This window comes from Eriocheir sinensis, chromosome 55 (assembly GCF_024679095.1).
Source record: "Eriocheir sinensis breed Jianghai 21 chromosome 55, ASM2467909v1, whole genome shotgun sequence".
NCBI classification, from domain to species: domain Eukaryota; kingdom Metazoa; phylum Arthropoda; class Malacostraca; order Decapoda; family Varunidae; genus Eriocheir; species Eriocheir sinensis.
This window is the reverse complement of record NC_066563.1, coordinates 9469270-9494410: the sequence shown is the minus strand read 5'-3', so window position 1 is coordinate 9494410 and position 25141 is coordinate 9469270. Positions and strand designations below refer to the sequence as shown.

Below are 25141 nucleotides of genomic sequence, written 5' to 3'. Positions count from 1 at the left end.
TTAGCTTCACAGAAAACGAGGTACTATATTATTATTGTAAGGGACGGGATAACTTAAGGAAAATGGTTCACTTATGGAGGTAAATCTAAAGGAGAAGCAGTGATTGAGGGCGGGAGGGGCGGGAGGAAGGAAAGTAATGAAGGGGAGGTAAAGGAAGGGAGGAGAGGAGGAGTTACTGCGTTAGAGGGAAGGAAGGAGGATGAGGTAGGTTAAAGAGAGGGAGGTGAAGGGAAGCACTGATCAAGGGAGGAAGGATGGGAGGAAAGGGATTGAGAGAGGGAGGGAGATGGGGGTAGGGTGTGGGTGGCATAGAGTGAGGTAGAGGAGGGAAGAAGACAGAAGAGGAGGAAAAAAACTGTGAGGTGGAGAGAAGGAGGAATAAAGGGAAGGATGTCGGGAGAAATAAGAAGTAGAGGAAGGGAGGGAGAGGAAGGAGATAGGAAAGCGGAGATGAGGGAGGAGGGAGGGGAGGATGAAGGGGGATGCCGCCAGCCCCTCTAAGTCAGGGAAATCATAATTATGCTCCGGTAAATCAGAAAGTTGTCACCATTCATCACCGCCAGATTACCACCTTCAGGAAATTATGCTCCCGCTGTCCACGAGGCGCCCATGACCCACCCACGGAAAGGGGCGACCACCAACCATCACTTTCTTCCCCTTCTTCATCTACCTTTGCATCCAACTATCCACCCTTCAAATGCTGCCTACCACCAACCATCATCTTCTTCCCTTTCTTCATCTACCTTTGTATCCAACTATCCACCCTTCAAATGCTGCCTACCACCAACCATCATCTTCTTCCCCTTCTTCATCTACCTTTGTATCCAACTATCCACCCTTCAAATGCTGCCTACCACCAACCACCATCTTCTACTTCCCCTTCTTCATCTACCTTTGCATCCAACTTTCCACCCTTCAACTGCTGCCTATCCTCTACAACCTCTCTTCTTGCAGTATCTCAATGGCTTCTTCACTCTCTTCTTCCCTTTCTTCATCCACCTTTTCATCTCTTCACTGCTGGCTATCATCCGTTCCTTCACCCATCTTTAGTCTCTCTTTTTTTCAATATCTCAATAACTACTTTTCATTCTACTACAGTCAACACCCTCTTCTTCACACTCCTCCTCCACCTCTGCATCCACCTTCCCACCTCTCCACTGTTGTCTATTTTATCTCCTATCACACATCTTCTTTAATGTCTCTTTTCTTCTTCTTCATTTCTTTTTCTTTTCTTCTTTTCTTCTTTTCTTTTCTTCTCCTTTTCTTCTTCCTTTCTTCTTTTCTTCTTTTCTTCTTCTTCTATTCTTCTTCTTCTTTTAATATCTCAATAACTATTTCTCATTCCTCTACTCCTCTGCATCCACCTTTCCACCGCTCCACTGCTGTCTATCTTCCGTCCATCCACATACCTTCCACCACACACGGACGAGAGTGGTCGAATAGATAGATGGGAATAGTGATCGAATGCATGGATGGGATAAGTGCTCGAATAGATGGATAGATAATGAGTAGATAGATAATGGGAGGATAGTTGATGGGTAGACTGTAAGGGAGGAATGGATTGAAGGGGAGGAGAGTAGGATGGAAGGAAGGAAGGATGGAAGGAAGGGTCACACGTTTTTCCCTTCCCTGTGTAAAAGTCTTTGGGAGATGGGAAACAGATAGGTTGATGGGCCGAAACGTGACCCTGATATACTAAATGGACTTCTTATGGGGTTGTTTTATGGATGAGAGTTGAGGTCTCTCTCTCTCTCTCTCTCTCTCTCTCTCTCTCTCTCTCTCTCTCTCTCTCTCTCTCTCTCTCTCAGTTAGTACTATAGGGAGGAGACAACTAAGGTAGGAAGGAAGGAAGGAAGGAAGGAACGAACGAACGAACGAACGAACGAACGAACGAACGAACGAACGAACGAACGAAGGAAAAAAAGAAAGAAAAAAAGAGTGGAAGGAAGGAAGGAAGGAAGGAAGGAACGTAGGTAGGTAGGTATATACGGTAGGTAGATAGGTAAAAAGTCAGGTGTTTAAATGGACAGGCACACTGATAGTTAATTAAAAGCAAAAGTAAACAGGTAGGCAGGTGTATAAGTAGATAGGTAGGTAGTAGGTAAGAAGGTAAGTAGGTAGGTTTTATATAGGCAGACAAGTGGGCAAACCTACAAACAATTATACAGGTAAACCAAAGGACGAAGGTGAGCGGCCAGGCAGGTGTGCGGACAGGTGAGGGACTCGTTGTGTGGGTTAGCGGCAATCAGGTGTTTTTTTGTGCCTCGCCGTGAAGGGAAAAAAGGAGTCAACTTGTCACTAACTCGACGCAATGGACACTTCCTCCGTCACCTGCAGCCTTCTCGCTCTCGCCTTACACCTGGCCGGCAAAAACACGCTAATGTTCCCACCAAGATTAACAAGCCCCAGGTAAAGGAGGAGGAAGTGCAGGTAAATGAGAAGGAAGAAAGAGGAAGAAACGCAGAATGAAGGATGTGAAGGGAAAGTGAAAGAAAACGCAGGATGGAAGAAGCAACAAGGAAAAGAAGAATAAAGAAAGGAAAACAAGAAGAAAAGGAGGAAATGCAGGTAAATGAGAAGGGAAGAAAGAAGAGAAGCAGAATGAAGGAAGTGAAGGGAAAGTGAAGGAAGAAAGAAAATGCAGGATGGAAGAAGCAACAATAACTAGCAAGTTCCAAAGAAAAGAAGAATAAATGAATGGAAACAAGAAGAAAAGGAGGAAATGCAGCTGAAGTAGAAGAATGAAAATACATGATGAAAGGAAGAGTGAGAAGCCCCAATGAAACAAGGAAGTGCTAGGAAGGGCAAGGCGGAGGAAGAAAGGAGAAAAGACGAAGCATAGAAGGAGAAAATATAATGAAAGAAGGAAGACAGGAAGAGTGACAGGCTGAAAGAAGCAAGGTCCGGGTGGCGGCATGAGACAAGAATAATGACGTCACTATAAATACTTGCCTGCGCAACTAATGGACTGGGACCGACCATCAGGCCCCATCAAGAAAGCCTACCGATGCTATAGGTCGAACGATGAAAAAAAAAATAGAAGACCCAAGAAAAGTAGAATTAGGAGGAAGAGAACGAGAATAAGGTGAAGACAGAGGAAGAAGACAGAAAAAGATAAGAAAAATACAGAAAAGGATGAAATTAAAAAAAAATATAAAGACGAAGATGAAGACAAGAAGTAAAAGAAAATAATGGAAAAGTGCAAAAGCGGAATGACTAAAAAAAAGAATAGGAGAAGGAGGAGGAGGAGGAGGAGGAGGACTTACCTGAGAGGCGGGTCTGATCAGGTGAGAGAGACACGCTAAGTCTTATCCAAGAAAACCGCACGATCATATTATTAGATATTCACTCTGGGATCGAATACCTTAAACTAACCTCCCTCTCCTATCTTCTTTCTTTCTTCCTTCCTTCTTCCTTCCTTCTATCTTCCCTTCCTTCCTTTCTTTTGTTCCTCATTACTTACGAGCTTTCTTTCATTCATTTTGTTTTTCTTCATCTCTTTCTATCTTTCTCGTCCTTCTCCTTCTCCAGCTCTTATTATTATTATTACTTTTTCTCATTTTCCTCCACTTTTTCCTGATCTCTTCTTCTCCTGTTCCTTTTCGTATCCCTTTTCTTTCATTCTTCTTCCTTCCTTACCACCTTCATTCCTGCATTCATTCTATCCTTCCATCCCTTCTTTCTTTCCCTATTCCTTTCCTTCCTCCTTCTCCTCCTTCTTGCGGACAGCCACGAGACACCGGGATCCGGGTCCGGTTACTGGCAACGACTAAGGACGGATACGAAGAAACGCGGATCACAGGTCTACAATTGAGTCTCTTGGCGTGAGTGTGGTCGGCTCTGTTGCCTTTCCCTTCCTCCTCTTTCTCTGTGTCTCTCTGATCCACAGCTTCCCCCCCTTTTATCTATTCTTTCTTCCTTCTTAACTACACATCTTCTCCCTCTTTCTCCTCTTCCTCTTCTCCTTGCTTCATCTACTCATTCTCTCTTTTCTAACTACTCTTCTCCCTCTTTCTCTTTTGTATTTCTCCTTCTCCTCTTTCTCTGGTATTTCTCCCTGGTTCACTGCTTTCCCTGGTTCCTCTATTCTTTCTCCCTTCATTAGTACACTTCTGCTCCCTCTTTATCATGTTTTGTTTTGTTTTCTTCTACCTTCTCCGCTTGTTTATTCCTACTCCTACTCCTCCTCCTCCTCCTCCTCCTCCTCCTCCTCCTCCTCCTCCTCCTCGTCATCTTTCTGCGGCTGCTTCATCTATTTTTTTTCCTCTTGCTTTGTTTTCTTTTTCGCCTTCTCCATCTGTCATTTCTCCTCCTCCTCCTCCTCCTCCTCCTCCTCCTCCTCCTCCTCCTCCTCGTCGTCCTGGTCTGCCTCTAAACACCTTCCCATCATTTCTACTCCTAATGGTCTCCTTTTCTCACGGTTTTGTGGTGGCAATGTTGCGGTGGTTAGCCAAGAGTCATGCTGGGAGGAGGAGGAGGAGGAGGAGGAGGAGGAGGAAGAGGAGAGAGAGAGAGAGGGAGGAGTAAGGAGAGCAAGGAGGGGACATTTGAGGAGACTTTCTATCGCCTCTTTCTGCCTCCTCCTCCTCGTCGTTCCCCTCCTCCTCCTCCTCCTCCTCTTCCGGTCACGTTATGTACAATTATCAAAGCGGCGGTATGTTCGGTCGGTAAGCGGGCCGCGGGAGGCAAGAAGAGGACTTGTTGCGGTGACGGACATGCAAGGAGCCGCCGCTGCCTTCACTCGGCCTGCCTGGGGGCGTCGGGGGGAGCCGGGGTGATGGGGGGTGATGGAGTGATGGGGTGGCGTGACTGGTGTGTGCATGGGGCTGGCGGCTTGCTTGGAGGAGTGAGGGGCTGTTGGATTGGTGAAGGGAAGGGTTCGTGGGGGTTTAGTGGGGGAGTAGCCGGGGTGATGGGGGGTGATGGGGTGATGGGGTGATGGGGTAGCGTTACGTGGTGTGTGCATGGGGCTGGCGGCTTGCTTGGAGGCGTGAGGGGCTGTTGGATCGGTGATGGGAAGGGTTCGTGGGGTTTAGTGGGGGGGAGCCGGGGTGATGGGGTGGCGTGACTGGTGTGTGCATGGGGCTGGCAGCTTGCTTGGAGGCGTGAGGGGCTGTTGGATCGGTGATGGGAAGGGTTCGTGGGGTTTAGTCTGTGTGATGGGAAGAGTGATGATTTTGCTGATTATATTTTTTACATCAATGGAAGTAGCTCAGGAGGAACAAAAACAGGAGAGAAAAAGGAAAGAAAATATGACCCTTAAATGTCATGTCAGTAAGGTGATGTGGCTTTAGTAAATGTCATGTCAGTAAGGTTATGTAGCTTTAGTAAATGTCATGTCTGTAAGGTTATGTAGCTTTAGTAAATGTCATGTCAGTAAGGTTATGTGGCTTTAGTAAATGTCATGTCAGTAAGATTATGTAGCTTTAGTAAATGTCATGTTAGTAAGGTTATGTAGCTTTAGTAAATGTCATGTCAGTAAGGTTATGTAGCTTTAGTAAATGTCATGTCAGTAAGGTTATGTAGCTTTAGTAAATGTCATGTCAGTAAGATTATGAAGCTTTAGTAAATGTCATGTCAGTAAGATTATGTAGCTTTAGTAAATGTCATGTCAGTAAGGTTATGTAGCTTTAGTAAATGTCATGTCAGTAAGGTTATGTAGCTTTAGTAAATGTCATGTCTGTAAGGTTATGTAGCTTTAGTAAATGTCATGTCAGTAAGGTGATGTAGCTTTAGTAAATGTCATGTCAGTAAGATTATGTAGCTTTAGTAAATGTCATGTCAGTAAGGTTATGTAGCTTTAGTAAATGTCATGTCAGTAAGATTATGTAGCTTTAGTAAATGTCATGTCAGTAAGGTGATGTAGCTTTAGTAAATGTCATGTTAGTAAGATTATGTAGCTTTAGTAAATGTCATGTCAGTATGGTTATGTAGCTTTAGTAAATGTCATGTCTGTAAGGTTATGTAGCTTTAGTAAATGTCATGTCAGTAAGGTGATGTAGCTTTAGTAAATGTCATGTCAGTAAGATTATGTAGCTTTAGTAAATGTCACGTCAGTACGGTGATGTAGCTTTAGTAAATGTCATGTTAGTAAGATTATGTAGCTTTAGTAAATGTCATGTTAGTAAGATTATGTAGCTTTAGTAAATGTCATGTCAGTAAGATTATGTAGCTTTAGTAAATGTCATGTTAGTAAGATTATGTAGCTTTAGTAAATGTCATGTCAGTAAGGTTATGTAGCTTTAGTAAATGTCATGTCAGTAAGATTATGTAGCTTTAGTAAATGTCATGTTAGTAAGATTATGTAGCTTTAGTAAATGTCATGTCAGTATGGTTATGTAGCTTTAGTAAATGTCATGTCAGTAAGATTATGTAGCTTTAGTAAATGTCATGTTAGTAAGATTATGTAGCTTTAGTAAATGTCATGTTAGTAAGATTATGTAGCTTTAGTAAATGTCATGTCAGTAAGATTATGTAGCTTTAGTAAATGTCATGTCAGTAAGATTATGTAGCTTTAGTAAATGTCATGTCAGTAAGGTGATGTAGCTTTAGTAAATGTCATGTCAGTATGGTTATGTAGCTTTAGTAAATGTCATGTCAGTAAGGTGATGTAGCTTTAGTAAATGTCATGTCAGTATGGTTATGTAGCTTTAGTAAATGTCATGTCAGTAAGGTGATGTAGCTTTAGTAAATGTCATGTTAGTAAGGTGATGTAGCTTTAGTAAATGTCATGTCAGTAAGGTGATGTAGCTTTAGTAAATGTCATGTCAGTAAGGTGATGTAGCTTTAGTAAATGTCATGTTAGTAAGATTATGTAGCTTTAGTAAATGTCATGTCAGTAAGGTGATGTAGCTTTAGTAAATGTCATGTCAGTAAGATTATGTAGCTTTAGTAAATGTCATGTCAGTAAGGTGATGTAGCTTTAGTAAATGTCATGTCAGTAAGGTGATGTAGCTTTAGTAAATGTCATGTCAGTAAGGTGATGTAGCTTTAGTAAATGTCATGTCAGTACGGTGATGTAGCTTTAGTAAATGTCATGTCAGTAAGGTGATGTAGCTTTAGTAAATGTCATGTCAGTAAGATTATGTAGCTTTAGTAAATGTCATATCAGTAAGATTATGTAGCTTTAGTAAATGTCATGTCAGTAAGGTTATGTAGCTTTAGTAAATGTCATGTCAGTAAGATTATGTAGCTTTAGTAAATGTCATGTCAGTAATGTTATGTAGCTTTAGTAAATGTCATGTCAGTAAGGTGATGTAGCTTTAGTAAATGTCATGTCAGTAAGGTGATGTAGCTTTAGTAAATGTCATGTCAGTAAGATTATGTAGCTTTAGTAAATGTCATGTCAGTAAGGTGATGTGGCTTTAGTAAATGTCATGTCAGTAAGATTATGTAGCTTTAGTAAATGTCATGTTAGTAAGGTTATGTAGCTTTAGTAAATGTCATGTCAGTAAGGTTATGTAGCTTTAGTAAATGTCATGTCAGTAAGGTTATGTAGCTTTAGTAAATGTCATGTCAGTAAGATTATGAAGCTTTAGTAAATGTCATGTCAGTAAGATTATGTAGCTTTAGTAAATGTCATGTCAGTAAGGTTATGTAGCTTTAGTAAATGTCATGTCAGTAAGGTTATGTAGCTTTAGTAAATGTCATGTCTGTAAGGTTATGTAGCTTTAGTAAATGTCATGTCAGTAAGGTGATGTAGCTTTAGTAAATGTCATGTCAGTAAGATTATGTAGCTTTAGTAAATGTCATGTCAGTAAGGTTATGTAGCTTTAGTAAATGTCATGTCAGTAAGATTATGTAGCTTTAGTAAATGTCATGTCAGTAAGGTGATGTAGCTTTAGTAAATGTCATGTTAGTAAGATTATGTAGCTTTAGTAAATGTCATGTCAGTATGGTTATGTAGCTTTAGTAAATGTCATGTCTGTAAGGTTATGTAGCTTTAGTAAATGTCATGTCAGTAAGGTGATGTAGCTTTAGTAAATGTCATGTCAGTAAGATTATGTAGCTTTAGTAAATGTCACGTCAGTACGGTGATGTAGCTTTAGTAAATGTCATGTTAGTAAGATTATGTAGCTTTAGTAAATGTCATGTTAGTAAGATTATGTAGCTTTAGTAAATGTCATGTCAGTAAGATTATGTAGCTTTAGTAAATGTCATGTTAGTAAGATTATGTAGCTTTAGTAAATGTCATGTCAGTAAGGTTATGTAGCTTTAGTAAATGTCATGTCAGTAAGATTATGTAGCTTTAGTAAATGTCATGTTAGTAAGATTATGTAGCTTTAGTAAATGTCATGTCAGTATGGTTATGTAGCTTTAGTAAATGTCATGTCAGTAAGATTATGTAGCTTTAGTAAATGTCATGTTAGTAAGATTATGTAGCTTTAGTAAATGTCATGTTAGTAAGATTATGTAGCTTTAGTAAATGTCATGTCAGTAAGATTATGTAGCTTTAGTAAATGTCATGTCAGTAAGATTATGTAGCTTTAGTAAATGTCATGTCAGTAAGGTGATGTAGCTTTAGTAAATGTCATGTCAGTATGGTTATGTAGCTTTAGTAAATGTCATGTCAGTAAGGTGATGTAGCTTTAGTAAATGTCATGTCAGTATGGTTATGTAGCTTTAGTAAATGTCATGTCAGTAAGGTGATGTAGCTTTAGTAAATGTCATGTTAGTAAGGTGATGTAGCTTTAGTAAATGTCATGTCAGTAAGGTGATGTAGCTTTAGTAAATGTCATGTCAGTAAGGTGATGTAGCTTTAGTAAATGTCATGTTAGTAAGATTATGTAGCTTTAGTAAATGTCATGTCAGTAAGGTGATGTAGCTTTAGTAAATGTCATGTCAGTAAGATTATGTAGCTTTAGTAAATGTCATGTCAGTAAGGTGATGTAGCTTTAGTAAATGTCATGTCAGTAAGGTGATGTAGCTTTAGTAAATGTCATGTCAGTAAGGTGATGTAGCTTTAGTAAATGTCATGTCAGTACGGTGATGTAGCTTTAGTAAATGTCATGTCAGTAAGGTGATGTAGCTTTAGTAAATGTCATGTCAGTAAGATTATGTAGCTTTAGTAAATGTCATATCAGTAAGATTATGTAGCTTTAGTAAATGTCATGTCAGTAAGGTTATGTAGCTTTAGTAAATGTCATGTCAGTAAGATTATGTAGCTTTAGTAAATGTCATGTCAGTAATGTTATGTAGCTTTAGTAAATGTCATGTCAGTAAGGTGATGTAGCTTTAGTAAATGTCATGTCAGTAAGGTGATGTAGCTTTAGTAAATGTCATGTCAGTAAGATTATGTAGCTTTAGTAAATGTCATGTCAGTAAGGTGATGTAGCTTTAGTAAATGTCATGTCAGTAAGGTGATGTAGCTTTAGTAAATGTCATGTCAGTAAGATTATGTAGCTTTAGTAAATGTCATGTCAGTAAGGTTATGTAGCTTTAGTAAATGTCATGTCAGTAAGGTTATGTAGCTTTAGTAAATGTCATGTCAGTAAGATTATGTAGCTTTAGTAAATGTCATGTCAGCTTTAGTAAATGTCATGTCAGTAAGATTATGTAGCTTCAGTATATGCCACATCAGTAAGGTTCTGGCAGACAAGCGAAGGGTAGACCTCGTACCGATGTGTTGATGTTAAACAAATTCAGGTTCCATAACGATATTGGCCAAAAACTAGTTCGCCGATAGATGGATAAGCGATTGGAACTGGCTTGGCAATCGAGCGTTGAGTTCAATCACGATAATTTTAAAGAACTGGTTTGATAAATTATCGGATAAGGGTGATAGGTGGTGTTAGGCTCAGAGGAGCTGCCCGGGGTAGGCTGATTCGCTTTTTGCTGACTCCTTGTAATGTTGTGTAGCTCAAGAAACACGCCATTGCATTTTTTTTCCACAATGCGACTGAAGAAAAAAGAGAAGGAGAGAAAAACAGATAAAGAAGAAAGCGAATCAGAGGAAGAGGAGGAGAAGAGATACAGAAGGAAGTGAAAGAGGAAGGTAAGTGAAGATAAACTGAGACTTTTATTTGGTAGAGAAGGAGGAAGAGGCGGAGGAGAAGAAACAGAAGGAGAGAGAGGGATAAAGAAGAGGAGGGGAACACATAAAGGAAGGAAGTGAAAGAATAGGATGAGAGGGATTAAAGAGGGGACTTGTAGCTGATAAAGAAGGAGTAAACGGAGCCGGAGAAGGAGAAAAAAAATAAAGATAAAGATGGATGGAGATAAAAAAAAAGAGAGAGAAAGAGGAAGACAGGAGTTATAAAATGTTAAATCTCTCCACTCAGCCATGATTTACTGAGAGACTTGCTGGTTCGCTTTTTCCTGCTTCCTGGTTATCTTGTGGAGCTTAAGAAAACACGTGATTGCTTTTTTCACCATATTACAGCTTTCTCTTTTTACTTCCCTGAGTGGTATTTCTGCCGACTCATAACGATCTCTAAAGCCAAAGAGATATGACTAACAAAACAATGGTGGCGATATTCGTTCACTAGTTAACCGAATGAGAATAGAAGAACCAGCATCTCATTATTTTTTACTTCATTGGGTGACATTTCTACTGGTTCATAACAATCTCTTAAACCAAAAGGAGAAATGACTAACAAAACAACGGAGACGATTTTCCTTCACTAATTAACCTAATGAGAATATAAGCAGCATCTCATTTTTCTTATGCTTCTTTGGGTGACATTTCTACTGGTTTATAATAATTTCTAAAGCCTAAAGTAGAAATGAATATCAACACTACGGTGACAATCTTCTTCCACCTGCTCTTTGTGTACCTGATGATAACAAAAAATAATGAAACCGGCATCTCCCATTTACCTGTTGATCCTGACCTGGCCTGACTTGTGTTCATAAAGAGGTGCCTTGTATTACCTGTTCTGGGGGAGGTGTGGGTGACTTACTAACAACACGCACCTGAGGAGAAGCTGAGTGGGATTATTTTTACAAACCAAACACACACACACACAAACACACAAATACCCTACAAAAAAAATACCCAACACACACACACACACACACACACACACACACACACACACACACACACACACACACACATACACACACACATTTTAACACCCTTCCCTCCTATATACGCACACACATACATACAGATTTCCTCCTACACACATACGCACACAAATATACACACATATAATCCATATATACATAACCCCAATCTCTCTCTCTCTCTCTCTCTCTCTCTCTCTCTCTCTCTCTCTCTCTCTCTCTCTCTCTCTCTCTCTCTCTCTCTCTCTCTCTCTCTCTCTCCATCAACCTCTCCTTCACTTCCCATTTATTCTCCTCCTCTTCTTTCCTTCTTTATCACAATCTCTCTCCCTCTTTTTCTCCCCTATCACCCTCTCCTTCACTTCTTTATCTTTCCTTCCAACCAAGATCTCTTCTCACACCCACACATAACCCCCCCCCCCTCTCCCCCACCACCCCCTCCCCCTCCCTCCCCACCCCAGCAGGAAGGTGAGGGCGTGGTGAGCCGGTCCACAAAACGCTGATTTAGGTGACAAAGCGATCGCCTCCAACTTATAATTTCGGGGAATAGATCAAGCTTTTTGTCCTGTCACCAGCGCGTCCCGACCCTCGATAATTGTCCCATTTACGAGGCGGAGGAAAAACTCCACTCTGTCCCTCCAGCCATGATTCACGCGGGCCTTGTGACTGGAGGACGAAGAGGAGGTGGAAGAGGAGGAGAAAGAGTGGGGATGAGGTAGAGATGAAAGAGATAAGAGAGGGAGAGATAAAGAAGGAAGAGAGAGAGAAGGTTAAAAGTTGTAGATGGTAGAGAAGGAAGATAGCGAGGAGGAGAAAGAGAGGGAGAGATAGAAAGGAGAGAAAGAGGAGGAGAAGAGATAAAAAAGGAAGTGAAAGAGGAGGGTAAGAGAAGATTGACTGAGACTTTTAACTGGAAGAAAAGGAGGAAGAGGAGGAGGAGGAGAAACAGAAGGAGAGAGGGATAAAGAAGGGGAAGAGGAGGAGTACACATAAAAGAAAAAAAGTGAAAGAGTAGGATGAGAATGACTAAAGAGGGGACTTGTAGTTGATAAAGAAGGAGTAAAGACAGCCGGAGAAGGAGGAAAAAAGAAATAAATATAAAGATGGATAGAGATAAAAGAAGAAAATAAAAATAAAATAAAGAGGAAGATAGATAAAAAATGTTAAATCTCTCCACTCAGAAATGATTAACTGAGAGACTTGTTGCTGTGGGAGGAGGAGGAGGAGGAGGAGGAGGAGGAGGAGGAGGAGGAGGAGGAGGAGGAGGAGGAGAACGAGAGGGAGAGAGAAGGGTTATAAAGAAGGAAATGGAAGAGGAGGGAAGGAGATGACTAAAAAGTTAAATATTTCCCTCCAGCAATGATTCACGGAGAGATTTGTGGCTATAAGAAGAGGAAGAGGAGGAAGAGGAGGAAGAAGAGGAAGAGGAGGAAGAGGAGGAAGGAAAAGAGAATGAGATGGAGAGAAAAGACAAAGAACTAGAAGAAACACAACAACAAACAGGAATAGAAAAAAAATATCACTTACAATTCAACACAAACTTAGAGAATAAACAACAAAAATATGATAAACGATAAAAAAACACGAGAAACCAAAGCAATACACACACACACACACACACACACACACACACACACACACACACACACACACACACACACGGATATAAAAAAGAGAAACCACATCAACACGCCATTAGTAGAAACCACAGAACGATGACGGTACAGATATGGACGCCCGCAAAAAGCCGCCGCCTCGTCCTTTCCTCGCCGCCTCTCCGTGACCCGGAATTATGAGGCCCAGAGACGTATGGCTTCGGCGGGAGCACGTACCGGAGACTTAGAGCGTGGGAACGAAGATGTATGGAAGAACGGGACGCATGTAAAGTCTATATAAATTCTCAATATGAATATAAAAAAGGAATTATATATATGGAGAAAAGAGGCAACAAATAAACTACTACATATCAATCTTAAATATGTAAAGAAAAAGGAGGATTTATATAAAAAAAAATGAAGTCTAGAAATAAACGTAAATATGTAAAAAAATAAATGACACCAGGAAGGGGGTTGCCGAGTGGTCAAAGGCCCTAGGCTCAAATCCCACAGAGGCACGCTGACAATTTTCAACCATTTCTGAGTGGCGGAAGATTACCCACATGCTGCCCAGATCTTCACTCAACCTTAACCTCAGCGACTTCGGTCAAGAGGAGCACCGGGGGGCAGCAAGGACCAAGCAAGTGTCATAAATCACGGAACCCACTATATATTAAAATCGCCTGCGACACTAAAGGGCTGGGGCCGTCCAAAAGACCCTTCAAGAAATCCTCCCGGCGGTATGGGCAACACCTATGATAGAAATTATATATATATCTGCATTGTGTAGGTGGATGTGGGTGTGGATGAAGTGCTGATGAGGGTGAATGTTGGTGGATTTGGATGTCATGGAGGAGGGGGTGGCGGAGGTGTGGATAGGGTGCGGGTGTGGTTGTGGGTGAAAATGAAATGTGGAGGGAGGTAAAGGTGGAATTGGGGGAGTGGGTGTGAGGGTGGGGGTGCTGGGGTGAGAGAGGGGGTAGGGAGGGGTGAGGGAGGGGTGAGGGAGGGGAGAGGAAAGGGTGAGGGAGGGGGTGAGGGAGAGCAAAGGGTTATTTACACACGTGATGAGGGGAGAGGCGTGGCGCATCCCTCACCTCCCCGCCTCATTACACACGCCTGCACGCCCCCTCCCCTCCCCTCCCCTCCTCCCCTTCCTTGACCTCTCACAGTACGGGTTTGGTCCCTCCCATTCTTTGCTTTCTTCTTATCCTACTTTTTTTGTTTTACGTACTTTTTTTTCTCTCTCTCTCTCTCTCTCTCTCTCTCTCTCTCTCTCTCTCTCTCTCTCTCTCTCTCTCTCTCTCTCTCTCTCTCTCTCTCTCTCTCTCTCTCTCTCTCTCTCTCTCTCTCTCTCTCTCCACCTTCCACGGCCTCCCATTCTTTGTTTTTTTTCTTATTTCTCCTTTTCCTTTATTTATTTATTTTTTCTGTCCTCTTTTCATGTTTTCCTCCTCTTCCTCCTCCTCCTAATGATAATAATAAGAACTATGTAGATAAAATATGACAAGAACTGGAAAAGGAGGATTACATGCAAAATGGGAAAGAGCAACAGAAAGATGAAGAGGAGAAGGAGGAAGAGGAGGCAGCGGTTAAGAGGAGGTGTGACAGTGAGCGAGTAGTATTTTTTTTTTACAACAAAGGATACAGCTCTAGGGCACAAAAAAGGAAACAATAATAAAAACATGCCCGCTACTCGCTGCTCCTAAAAAAAATCAAAAGAGGTGGCCGAAAGAGAGGTCAATTTCGAGAGGAGAGGTGTCCTGATACCCTCCTCTTGAAATAATACATTAAGCAACAGAAGGAGGAAAAGGAGAAGAAAGTGGAAAAGCAGACAACGATATGGAGCAAAGGAAAAAAGAGAACCAGATGTGGATGACAAATAACGTGCGGGTGAGTGAACTTAGTGGATGAATGAATGAAATGAAGGGAGGTGAGTGAAGGGAGTCCGTGTATATATCAGAAGGCAGATCAACGGGACGGGAATAGGGTGGAGAGGAATGACAATGAGCGTGGTACTTATCGTCACCCTCGTAAACAAACCGACTGTCATTATTTTCTACTTTACAGGAAATCATAAACGAACTGTCATTACTACATTTGGCTTCAGAGTTAGGCAGAAACGAAAAGGCCAATTCTAGACCACTCAAACCCTGAATGATGAAGGCAACTATACAAAAATGGGCATCACATGTTGAAAAATTGATGTAGAAGAAAACCGGGAAATCGCTGAAAAATTACTTAGGCGATTATTTTATGAAGGTGACGTTATGCTCTTGTGTTCTGAAGCAAGGAAAGGCAATGGGCAACGAGATAGTGAAGGAAAGAAGATTAAAATGCCAATTCCTCTTACTCTTTCCCTTGTCTTTCCCTTCTTTTTTTCTATCTTTCTCCTTTCTAATTCCTCCTTCAATCCTTCATCCTAATCTATCACAACGAGTCTCTCCTCTTTCTCGTTTCCTTCTCTTCCCCTTCTTTATTTCCATCTCTCTTATTGTTCCTCCTCCGACTCTTCCTCCTCCTCTATCACTACGAGTCTCTACTCTTTCAATTTTCCTTCTCTTCCCCTTCTTTATTCCTATCTATCTTATTGCTCCTCCTCTATCCGTTACAAGTCTCTCCGTGAATCATCTCTTACCTTCCTCTTCCTCTTCCTCTAATGCCGTCTCTCAGCATTAAGCCCTTGTACAGGAACAGGAAGGATGACAGTGGAAATGTTACTGATTCCTTGCGTTCTTATAATGCTGAAGTGAAAGAACAAGCAAGGGACGAGTGCAGGAAGGAAGATCAATATTACTGGTACTGTCAATACAATTACTGGTATCTTTCAGCATTAAACTGTTATGCAGGAAGAGGAAGAATGGCATTGAACGTGTTACTGAATCTTTACGTTGTTATCCTCTGAAGTGAATGAAATCAGGAACGGGTGAGTGTAGGAAGTTGTAGGAGGTAGGAGTCAACGTGCTCTGCTCAACAAGGGAAATCATGGCTAAAAATGCTATCTATAAATCTTTAAATCGGAAGAGGAAATGTGATAACGAACGTGCGACTTACAGTTTATGTTCTTGTATTTTTGGGTAAGTGAAAGAAACAGGTAGCTGGTACGTGTATTGTTACGCACTAAGTGTAGAAAGTGTAGAAGTGTAGAAGCGTGGAAAGGAAAGGAAGATCAGTACTACCAATGACAACTATAAATCTCTGAATGGGAGAAGAAAGTGTGATATGAACTTTCTATTTGCTGATGTTCTTTTCTTCATATGTAAGAAACAAATAGGTACTAGCTAATAAGTTCAGGAGGGAAGATTAATTTTACCAATACTATCAATACTACCAATGCCATCAGTAAATCTTTGAAAGGGGGAAAGGTGTAATTGTAAGCATCCTAGTTTTTTATAGCTTGTGTTAAATAAAATAAAGAAAGAGGCAGTTGAAAAGTGAAGGAAAATATATACTATCAGTACTACCAATGCTATATGTCAACCCCGAAGCCCAGGAAAAGGGGAAGATGTGACAGCGTTCCCAAGTAAGTGAAATAAACAGGCGACAAGTGAGTGCGGGCAGGAGTGAGGGGTCAACGCGCCGGCTGCCGAACACGGGAAATCAACGATACCAACTCCATCTGTCAACATTAAGGCCTCGTACACTCGGGGCGACACCTGCATTACTGGCAACACCTGTCGGGCCATTAGCGGGGACCATTTCCGCGGCGTGGAGTGTAATCTGTGCAATTGATTAAGCCAGGCGGACAGAGGCTTCGCAACGGCCCGGCGACACTGCAAACAGAAATTGTAGTTTTACTTTAACGGCGGAGAAGGATCATTTGTCAGGTGGACGCGGCGGGGACGAAACGGTAATTGCTGTGGGAAAAACGACGTCGCTCCTTCCTGATGATGTGTGTGTGTGTGTGTGTGTGTGTGTGTGTGTGTGTGTGTGTGTGTGTGTGTGTGTATGTGACTCGATTCTTTTAAGAGTGCGATTCTAAGGTTGATTCAAAGGATGTGAGTCCCTTTTTCGTTTTCGTTTTCCATTTCCTTTCTTTCTTACCTTCCTTTCTTCCTTCCTTCCTTCCTTCCTTCCTTCATTCATTCATTCATCTTCTTTTTCTTCCTCTTCTTCTTCTTCTTCTTTTTCTTCTTTTTCTTCTTTTCTTCTTTTTCTTCTTCTTCTTCTTCTTCTTTTTCTTCTTCCTTTTCTTCTTTTTCTTCTTCTTTTTCTTACAAAGGTACAATTCTAAAAGTGCAATTCTAAAGAGACTTCGATTCCTCTTCTAAAAGTGGAATTCAAATATTTAAAAAGTGCGATTTGATTCCGTTAAAAGTGGGACTCGAATCTTTTAAAGGCGGCATTCGATTGTTCTGTAAAAGTGTTCATCGTTTTCCCTGGTGTTTATGGATCAGTCAGCCGCCAGGTGGATGACGAATCACCAGGAACTTCGCTTATTTGTCTGTCTGTCGCTGAAGTGATGAGTTTCTTTGGTGATAACGTCAGCTGCGTTTACTCCACTCACCACAACCACCACCACCACTACCACCTTCACCACCACTACTATCATTGCCACCTCCACTGACACCACCTCATTCAACACCGCAAATAATGACAACAATAACAATAACAGTGACAACAGAAATACTTTAAGCCAGTATGTGTACAGTTATTACCATGGCTGCTTCTGTTCCCTTCTCTCTTCCCTTCCTAACTGTTGCCATGGTGTGTAATCGCAATCAAGTCTTAAAATTAATGTTATTGTATTATGATGTTGCCACAAATAATATGCCTCCTGCTGTTACTGCTATTACTACTACTACTATTACTACCACTACTACTGTTGCTACTACTACTACTACTACTGCTACTGCTACTGCTACTACTTACTACAACTACTACTATTACTACTGCTACTACTACTACTACTACTACTACTACTACTATAATGACCATCTCCATCAACATAATTGCTACCAGAACACCACACCAGCCACTTCTTCCCCCAAAATAACCACTAACATCACCAAAATGGCCGCAAGGTACATCACCACCTGCAACCACCACCACCACCACCACCACTATTATATTTACGTTGGCATTCGTCACCGCATTTAAAGCTACTGAAACTATTAGTATCTATGTCATTAAGCATCACCACCACCCACTAAGATCATCACCACAGTATCATCACCATCATCACCAACTACCACAAATAGGACCACTCCCATCACCACATTCGTAACACCACCATCACCACTAAAATCATCATCACCTCATCAACTACCCCATAACATCTAACACCCCTACCACCACCACCACCACCACCACCACTCCATGAATCATCACCAATAAGACCTCTATCATCACCACGTTAGCTTTCCCAGAATCCCTGACGCCACCATCACCACCACCGCCGCGCCAGACCACCTCCATCACCATCATCAACACCACCACCACCACCACCACAATCACTGTCATTATCTCACCATCGCTACCTTCACCATCCTGACCGCTATTCCTGCCTGGTCTCTTTCGTCATTCCTTGTTTATCTTTTTATTTTCTTGTTCATTCCTTTCTTTTTACTGATTGCTCTTTTTTTTTACTTCATTTTTTTTTTGTGCTCTTTCATTCTCTATTTCCTCATTCCTCTTTCGTCATTTCCTTTTTTCATCTTCTTTCCTGTTCATTCATCTCTATCTCTTCCTTCTTCTTTTATTTCATATTTTACTCTTTCATCCTTTATCTCTCTATTCCTTACTTATCCTCCGTTTCTCCTATTTTACTACCTCTCTCTCTCTCTCTCTCTCTCTCTCTCTCTCTCTCTCTCTCTCTCTCTCTCTTTCCCTCCCTTTTGACATCTTTCCTCCCAGCTTCCTTATTCTTCCCTTTTATTTGTATATTTTCCCTCCTTATTCTCTGTTCTACTTACCCCTTTTTACTTTCCTCCCTCTTTTCCTTCCCTTCTTACCTCTCTCCTCCTTTTCCTCCGTCCCTGCATCTCTCCTCCACTCCGTCTCTCCCTCTTTCCTTTCGTTCCATCTAGTCTCTCTTCCCTTTCTCCATCTCCTATATCTACTTTTCTCCCTCTACCCCTTCCTTTCTTATCTCTCCTTTTCCTCTGCCTCTACATCTCTTCTCTCCTGTCATCCTTACTCTCAGCTCTCCTTTCCTTCCATCCCACTCAGCCTCCCTTCCCTTTCTCCTCCTTTTCCTACATCTACTTTATCTACTCTTCTCCTTTTTTCCCTTCCCTTCTTACCTGTCCTTCATTCCCTCCGTCCCTCCCTACCCACTTGCATCTCTCCCTCTTTTCTGCCGCCCCACCCCTTCCCCCCTAACTTCCTCCCTCTTCTCCTGCATATATATCCCTCTCTCTCTCCTCCCTCCCTCCCTCCCTTTTTCCTCCCTCCCACTTGTTGACGCGGCGTGATCACCTGCCCAGGTAAACAATGGTCCCTCAGGTGCAAATAATGAGTCATTTTTCCTGCCACACCTGAGTCTTGGGAAAAGGTAGGAGAGAGAGAGAGAGAGAGAGAGAGAGAGAGAGAGAGAGAGAGAGAGAGAGAGAGAGAGAGAGAGAGAGAGAGAGAGAGAGAGAGAGAGAGAGAGAGAGAGAGAGAGAGAGAGAGAGAGACACACACACACACACACACACACACACACACACACACACACACACACACACACACACACACAAAGACTAAGAGAAACACAAAAACAAACACCACTAGACGCCACAATTATAACCACAATCAACGGACAAAACCATGGAAGCGACAAAACAAAACAAGAAAAAAAAAGAGAAGAGCAATGCAACTGAAGAAAGAAAGGTGCGCAAAAACAGGTGTCAAAGGAAATTAAAACACCCTTTCCATTACCTTCTTTGACCCTCAGTGACGGTGATAAAAAAGGGAAAAAAAGAAAAACAAGGTCAGGTGTTTCTTGTGACTGCATTTCCGGCTTCCTACGACTTGAACGCATCTGGAACTAAACTTTACCTCATCCATAAGCATTCTCTTTATGAAGGAATATTTCTTTTGTATTTTTAAGTTACTACATTCATCCCTAGACCTCTCTCTAACACATACACGCCTTCAAGATGGGAAGTATCAAGAACCTTTCAGAATTAAACATTTTCTTATCGTTCACCATCATCCTCTTTTCTCTTTACATGAACTAGAATTACTGGACTCTTGTTGATTTACTGTCTTCAACCCTTGGCATCTTTCTTTGATCCATAAATAAAGAGTGGCCTTGAAGGGAGAGGAGGGGGAGAAGCAGATCAAGAGGAGGAGATTGAGAAGGAAGGAGGAGGAGGAGAAGAAAGAGAAACAAAATGAAGAGGAGAAGACGAGGAGGAGGAGTGGAGTAGCATGAAGAGCAGGAGCAAGAACATGAACAGGAGACAGAGGAAGAGAAGGGGCAGGAGGAGGAGGAGGAGGAGGAGACAAATGAGGAGAAGGAAGTGCTTGTGGTGTCGGTGGTTGAGACGCTGCGGTGACGGCGTTCGTGTTTCATATTTGGTTACTTTGTTTGCAGTCTTACATTTCCTCTTGTGTTGGACCAAAAGTTGAATGTATTTTTTTTTGTGTGTGTGAAGTGAACTGTGCTTTCCAAGGGGTCAATTAACTAACTAACTACATAATTGAATATATAAATAACTGACTGACTGATTTTCTGAGTGATTGACTAACTAAATGAATAACTTAATAACTATTTCCTGATTGATTGACTAACTGAATAACTAACTATGTTATGTTGAGACGCCATGACTCATAAAAGTTGCTAGTAAGTAGGTCTGCTGAGTCACCACTAAGACAGGAGATGAGTCACGTGTAACTCCACTGGGTGAACGAAAGACTTAAGGTCGGTTGGTTGGTCAGACGCTTCCGCCTCACACCCCAACTATTTCCAAAGGCCGAAAAGGATATAAATAAAGTTCTGATGAGTGTCTTTCCACGTTCATGGTACAGAAGATGAGTCAAACTATCACTAGGATCTTAAGACTACCCCTGGAAATGCCCAAAATCCCTACGAAAGCCTTGTCTAATATGTTCAAGTATATGACCCTAAACAATCCCCTTGACCCGGTAGCAGCGACGGGCCAAATTTGTGCCATGATAGAAACCCCCAAAAATAGATGATGCATAAACTGATCACAAATGCCTTGATATATATTATAAAATGGTTTGTGTGAGTGATGATTTTTTCTCATTTTTCTCGCTTAGAGGGGCCTTTAAGGAACATGATCCCCGCAGCTACCAGGTTAAACCACCCGACTAAAGCCTCCCCCTTGACTCTTGCAGAACGAAGTGGAAGCGACAAACAGCAGTAGGTCTTGAGCTGCTGGCGGAGGGCGGATATGGGCGGCTGATGGGTGGTTACTGGCCCTACGCGACCCCGCCCACGCTGCCCACGCCGTCACACCCCGCCCACCTCTCTGCCGTGGGCGCCCTCTCCTCCATGGCCGCCCTCTCGTCTTCCATGGACCTCTACTACAGACATGTGAGTATGGGGGGGAAGGAGGAGGAGGAGGAGGAGGAGGAGGAGTTTATTGAGGAAGGAAGATGTGAGGAGAGAGGAGAGAAAGAGGAAGAGGTTTGCTAAGTCATTTGTTAGTCAGGGGATAGTCCGTCAGTCAGTCAGTCAGTCAGTCAGTCAGCCGGTGAGAATATCAGTCAGTCAGTCACTCATACAATCAGTCAGGGGGTCAGTACCACAGTCAGTCAGTCAGTCAGTCAGTCAGTCAGTCAGTTACTCAATCATCCAGTCAGAATGTCAGTCACCTAGAAAGCCAGTCAGTTAAAAGCCAGGGGATCAGTAAATCACAGTCAGTCAATCAGTCAGACATTCACACAAGAAGAGAGTCAGCATTACCTCAGACACAATGACGTCAGCAACAGCAACTTCCTCACGTCGTCCCAATACTCAGCCTCCCTTCCCCCCGCCAGGCCCAGCTAGCGGCGCTCAGCAGGACGGCGGCGGCAGTGTCCCCCGCCTCCACGCCCTCCCTGGACGGCACGCCCTCGCTGCCCGCCCTCACCACCGTGGGCAACACCAGCACCTCCTCCCCGCCCACCCTCGTCGCACCCAGAGTCCTGTACCCGCCCACGCCGACTCAAGCAGCCCTCGCCCACTATTTCAAGCAGTAGACACACACCCACACACTAACACACCCACACACAGCACACCAACACTCATACACACACCCACGCCAGTATTTCAACCAGTATTTCAACCAATAAACACACCCACACTCACACCCACATCCACCCACCCATACACACACACAGATGAGGTTCTAAAGGGTTCATACGAGTCTTCCTGATCAATGGTCCTTAATGAATCACCTGGACATGGCTAAGTTACGCCCCCCCCACCCCCGTCATTACCTGCAGGAAAAGACCCCACCTTAAAACTCTTCCCCTTCCTCTCCATCCTCCCCTTCCGCCCCTCGTCCGGAAGCAGGGGAGGCAGGGGAAGAGGCGGCAGGCAACAGGTGTGATGGTAACCCTAAAGGACACACGGTCTTCACACCTTCGACTTCCCAGGGTGTTTATAAGTGTAATTACCGGGATCATTAAAAAGTGTGTGGTTCTGTTGGGGAGTATCCTGACCGACACCCAAGCCAACCAGCCATGCATCCAGCCAGTCTGCCAGCCATGCACCCGTCCACCCAACCAGACAGACAGACAGACATATAGAAACCAGCCAATCTGTCAGCCATGTAACCGTCTACTAAACCAAACAGACAGATAGACTGATAGGAACCCTGCCATCGAGCTAGCCATTCATCCAGTCTGTCAGCCATACACCCGTCCACCCAACCAGACAGACAGACAAGACATAGGAACCACCCAGTCTGTCAACCATGCATCCCCCCACCCAGCCATCGAGATAGACAGACAGACAAACAGATAGAAAGCCGGTCATCGCGGTCCTGCCTTCATCCAGTGCCCAGGATTACTAAAAAAGTTCACGCCATGTCAGACTATACTATACCACGCCGCCTCACAAACCCACGCCACACCTCGCCACACCAGGCCACACCACGCCATAGCCCCAGTATTACCTCAGTGTGTGTTTGTGAGGATGCACGAGGACTCTCAGACCGTGGAAGTGCCTCAATGTACTTATAAAAGTGTATGGAAAAGGTGTGTGTCGCGGAGGAACGTTTGTGGTTGCCTTTACATACGTTTCTGTACAAGCGGAGAGAAGTGGTGAGTTTGGTCGCTGCTTGGGAGGAAAAGTGGTTAGGCAAGTGAATACTCTTGTGAATGAAGTGTGGTTTATCATTGTAAAAAGAGAGAATATAGCTACAGTGGCAAAGTGACTAAATAAGGGAGTGAAATTAGTGGAATATAAATAAATGAGAAAATATAACGAGTGACCATGTAATGAGCAGGGAAATCAGTGAAATGCAAATATGAAAAGAGAAAATGTAACTACAAATATAACTATGGTGCCTTTTAATTGACAATATAATGAACAGTAAAATCAGTGAAAAGGAAAAAAGAAAAAATAATATAACTACAGTTGCTATTAGTGACGAAATAATGATGAGTGCAATCACTGAAACAAAAAAAAATGGTGCAATTTATTGTTGGAAAATGAGAAAATAAAACTACAGTGGCAGATAAGTGACTGAATAATGAGCAGTGAAATCAGTGAAATAAAAATATATACCGTGGCTTATTTTCGTAAAAAGAAAAAAATATAACAAGTGCCTCATTAGTGACTCCAAATAATGAACATGAAATCAGTGAAAAGCGAAGAGGAATAAAGAAGCGACGTGGAACTCAAGGCATTCACACACCTGACTAAGACAACCGAGCCTTTTGTGCCGGCGATAACACGCGCCGAATTATCTCCGTGCGCGCCGCGAGTAATTTGGCGAAGGAAAAGTTTTCACTCCGTCCTGAGAACCTCCGCGCGAGACAAAGGAAGGAGGTTTCAATCATTGCTTCGTAGAACACGGCGGCGGCGGAAGAGTTCACAGAAGCATCCTGTCGAACCCCGGAACGCTGATAATGAGAAAGTTGTGACAGTTTTTCCGCGGGCTTTCCATGACCCTGCCCCTCCTTCACCCTCCTCCCCCCATCGCCCGTCGCCTCCCCTCTCCCCCTGCCCCTCATCACCTCCCATCTCCACCCTGCCCCCCCATACTCTCCCCTTTCATCCCCATCGCCTCCCCTCTCCCCCTCCCCCCATCACCTCCCATCTCCACCCTGCCCCCCCATACTCTCCCCTTTCATCCCCATCGCCTCCCACCCACCCCCACTCTCCTTTTTTCATCTCCCCCAAAACTAACTCCTCCACCTACGCCCCCTATTTTTTCCTCCCCCTTGTTCTCCCCTCCCCCTTCCTATTGTGCCTGCCTTCCAGTACACTTCATACCACCCCCCTCCACCTCCCCGATAACTTACCTCTCCAATTTATACCTCACCACCCTTTTCCTTCCCCTCTCTCCTCCATCCGTTCGTCCTTCACCTTCCCCACTAACCCATCCCTATGTTCCCTGCTACCCCCTACCCACGCCCCACACAATCAAGCCCCTACACACAAACCCCATCTTCCACATCAACTCCCCCTTCCCTCACCTCCTTGGATCCCCTCGCCCTTTGTCTCCCCCTTCCACGTCCACCTCACCCACCTCTCCCTCACCTCCCCCGCACTCCATCCATTATACCCCACCCCACCCTCTGCTTCCCCCCACTTCCCACCTCATCTCCCACCGAATCCCACACCCCTTTGGACCTGCCCTCCCTCCACCTCCCCCACCCCCTCGAACACGCCCCGGAAACGACCCAAAACGCTATTAAAAGGACTCCCGCGCGAGACATCTTCCCGCCCTGACCGACTCTTCGTGACTCAGGGCGGCCGCGTGACTCAGCAGCGGGCCGAGTCACACCAGCGCCTCCTACACCTGGGTCATAGTGACTCCAGGTGACTCCCGCACACAGGTGATCCCCCCCAAGGAGTGATTTGTGGGCCTTTGAAATTCGGCGCAGTACAAGAAGAGCGTCTCGAGTCTCACCATCATTAAAATAACAATGCCATTATTTTTGTTCGCCTTGTGGTTCTGTTCCCCAATAGTCGATCAAAGGTTATCCGAGTCTGATACGGTGAAGAAGATCAGGAAGTGTGATTTTCTTCTTTCTATTTTTGTCTTTCTTTCAAACTTGGGTGAGACGATTAAACGCAGGTAAATGAACTCTGGCAGGAATAGTGATTGTGATGATCCTGGTTATTTTTTTTTCTTTCTGGTTTGGTATCTCACCCAACAGTTTACTCAGTTTGATTTTTTTTTCCTTTCTTCCATTTATTTTTCTTTCTGTCTCCCGAGTCTGAGTGAAAGGACTAGACGCAGGTAAATAAACTCTGGCAGGAATAGTGATTGTGATGATCCTGGTTATTTTTTTTTCTTTCTGGTTTGGTATCTCACCCAACAGTTTACTCAGTTTGATTTTTTTTCTTTCTTCCATTTTTTTTTTTTCTGTCTTCCAAGCCTGAGGGAAAGGATTAGACGCACGTAAATAAACTCTGGCAG

At 43.2% G+C, this 25141-nt stretch overlaps 1 protein-coding gene across 1 annotated transcript in view; it reads left to right on the top strand.

Annotated features, from left to right (window-relative positions):
• LOC126984038 (barH-like 2 homeobox protein) overlaps window positions 1-23927 on the top strand; it is a 103345-nt gene extending 79418 nt beyond the window's left edge. Inside the window, exons 3-4 of the mRNA XM_050837398.1 lie at window positions 20898-21096; window positions 21543-23927. Coding sequence (XP_050693355.1) covers window positions 20898-21096; window positions 21543-21743 — 400 coding nt within the window. The 3' untranslated portion in view covers window positions 21744-23927. The remainder of the gene's footprint in view (window positions 1-20897; window positions 21097-21542) is intronic.
• The last annotated feature ends 1214 nt before the right edge of the window (window positions 23928-25141 follow it).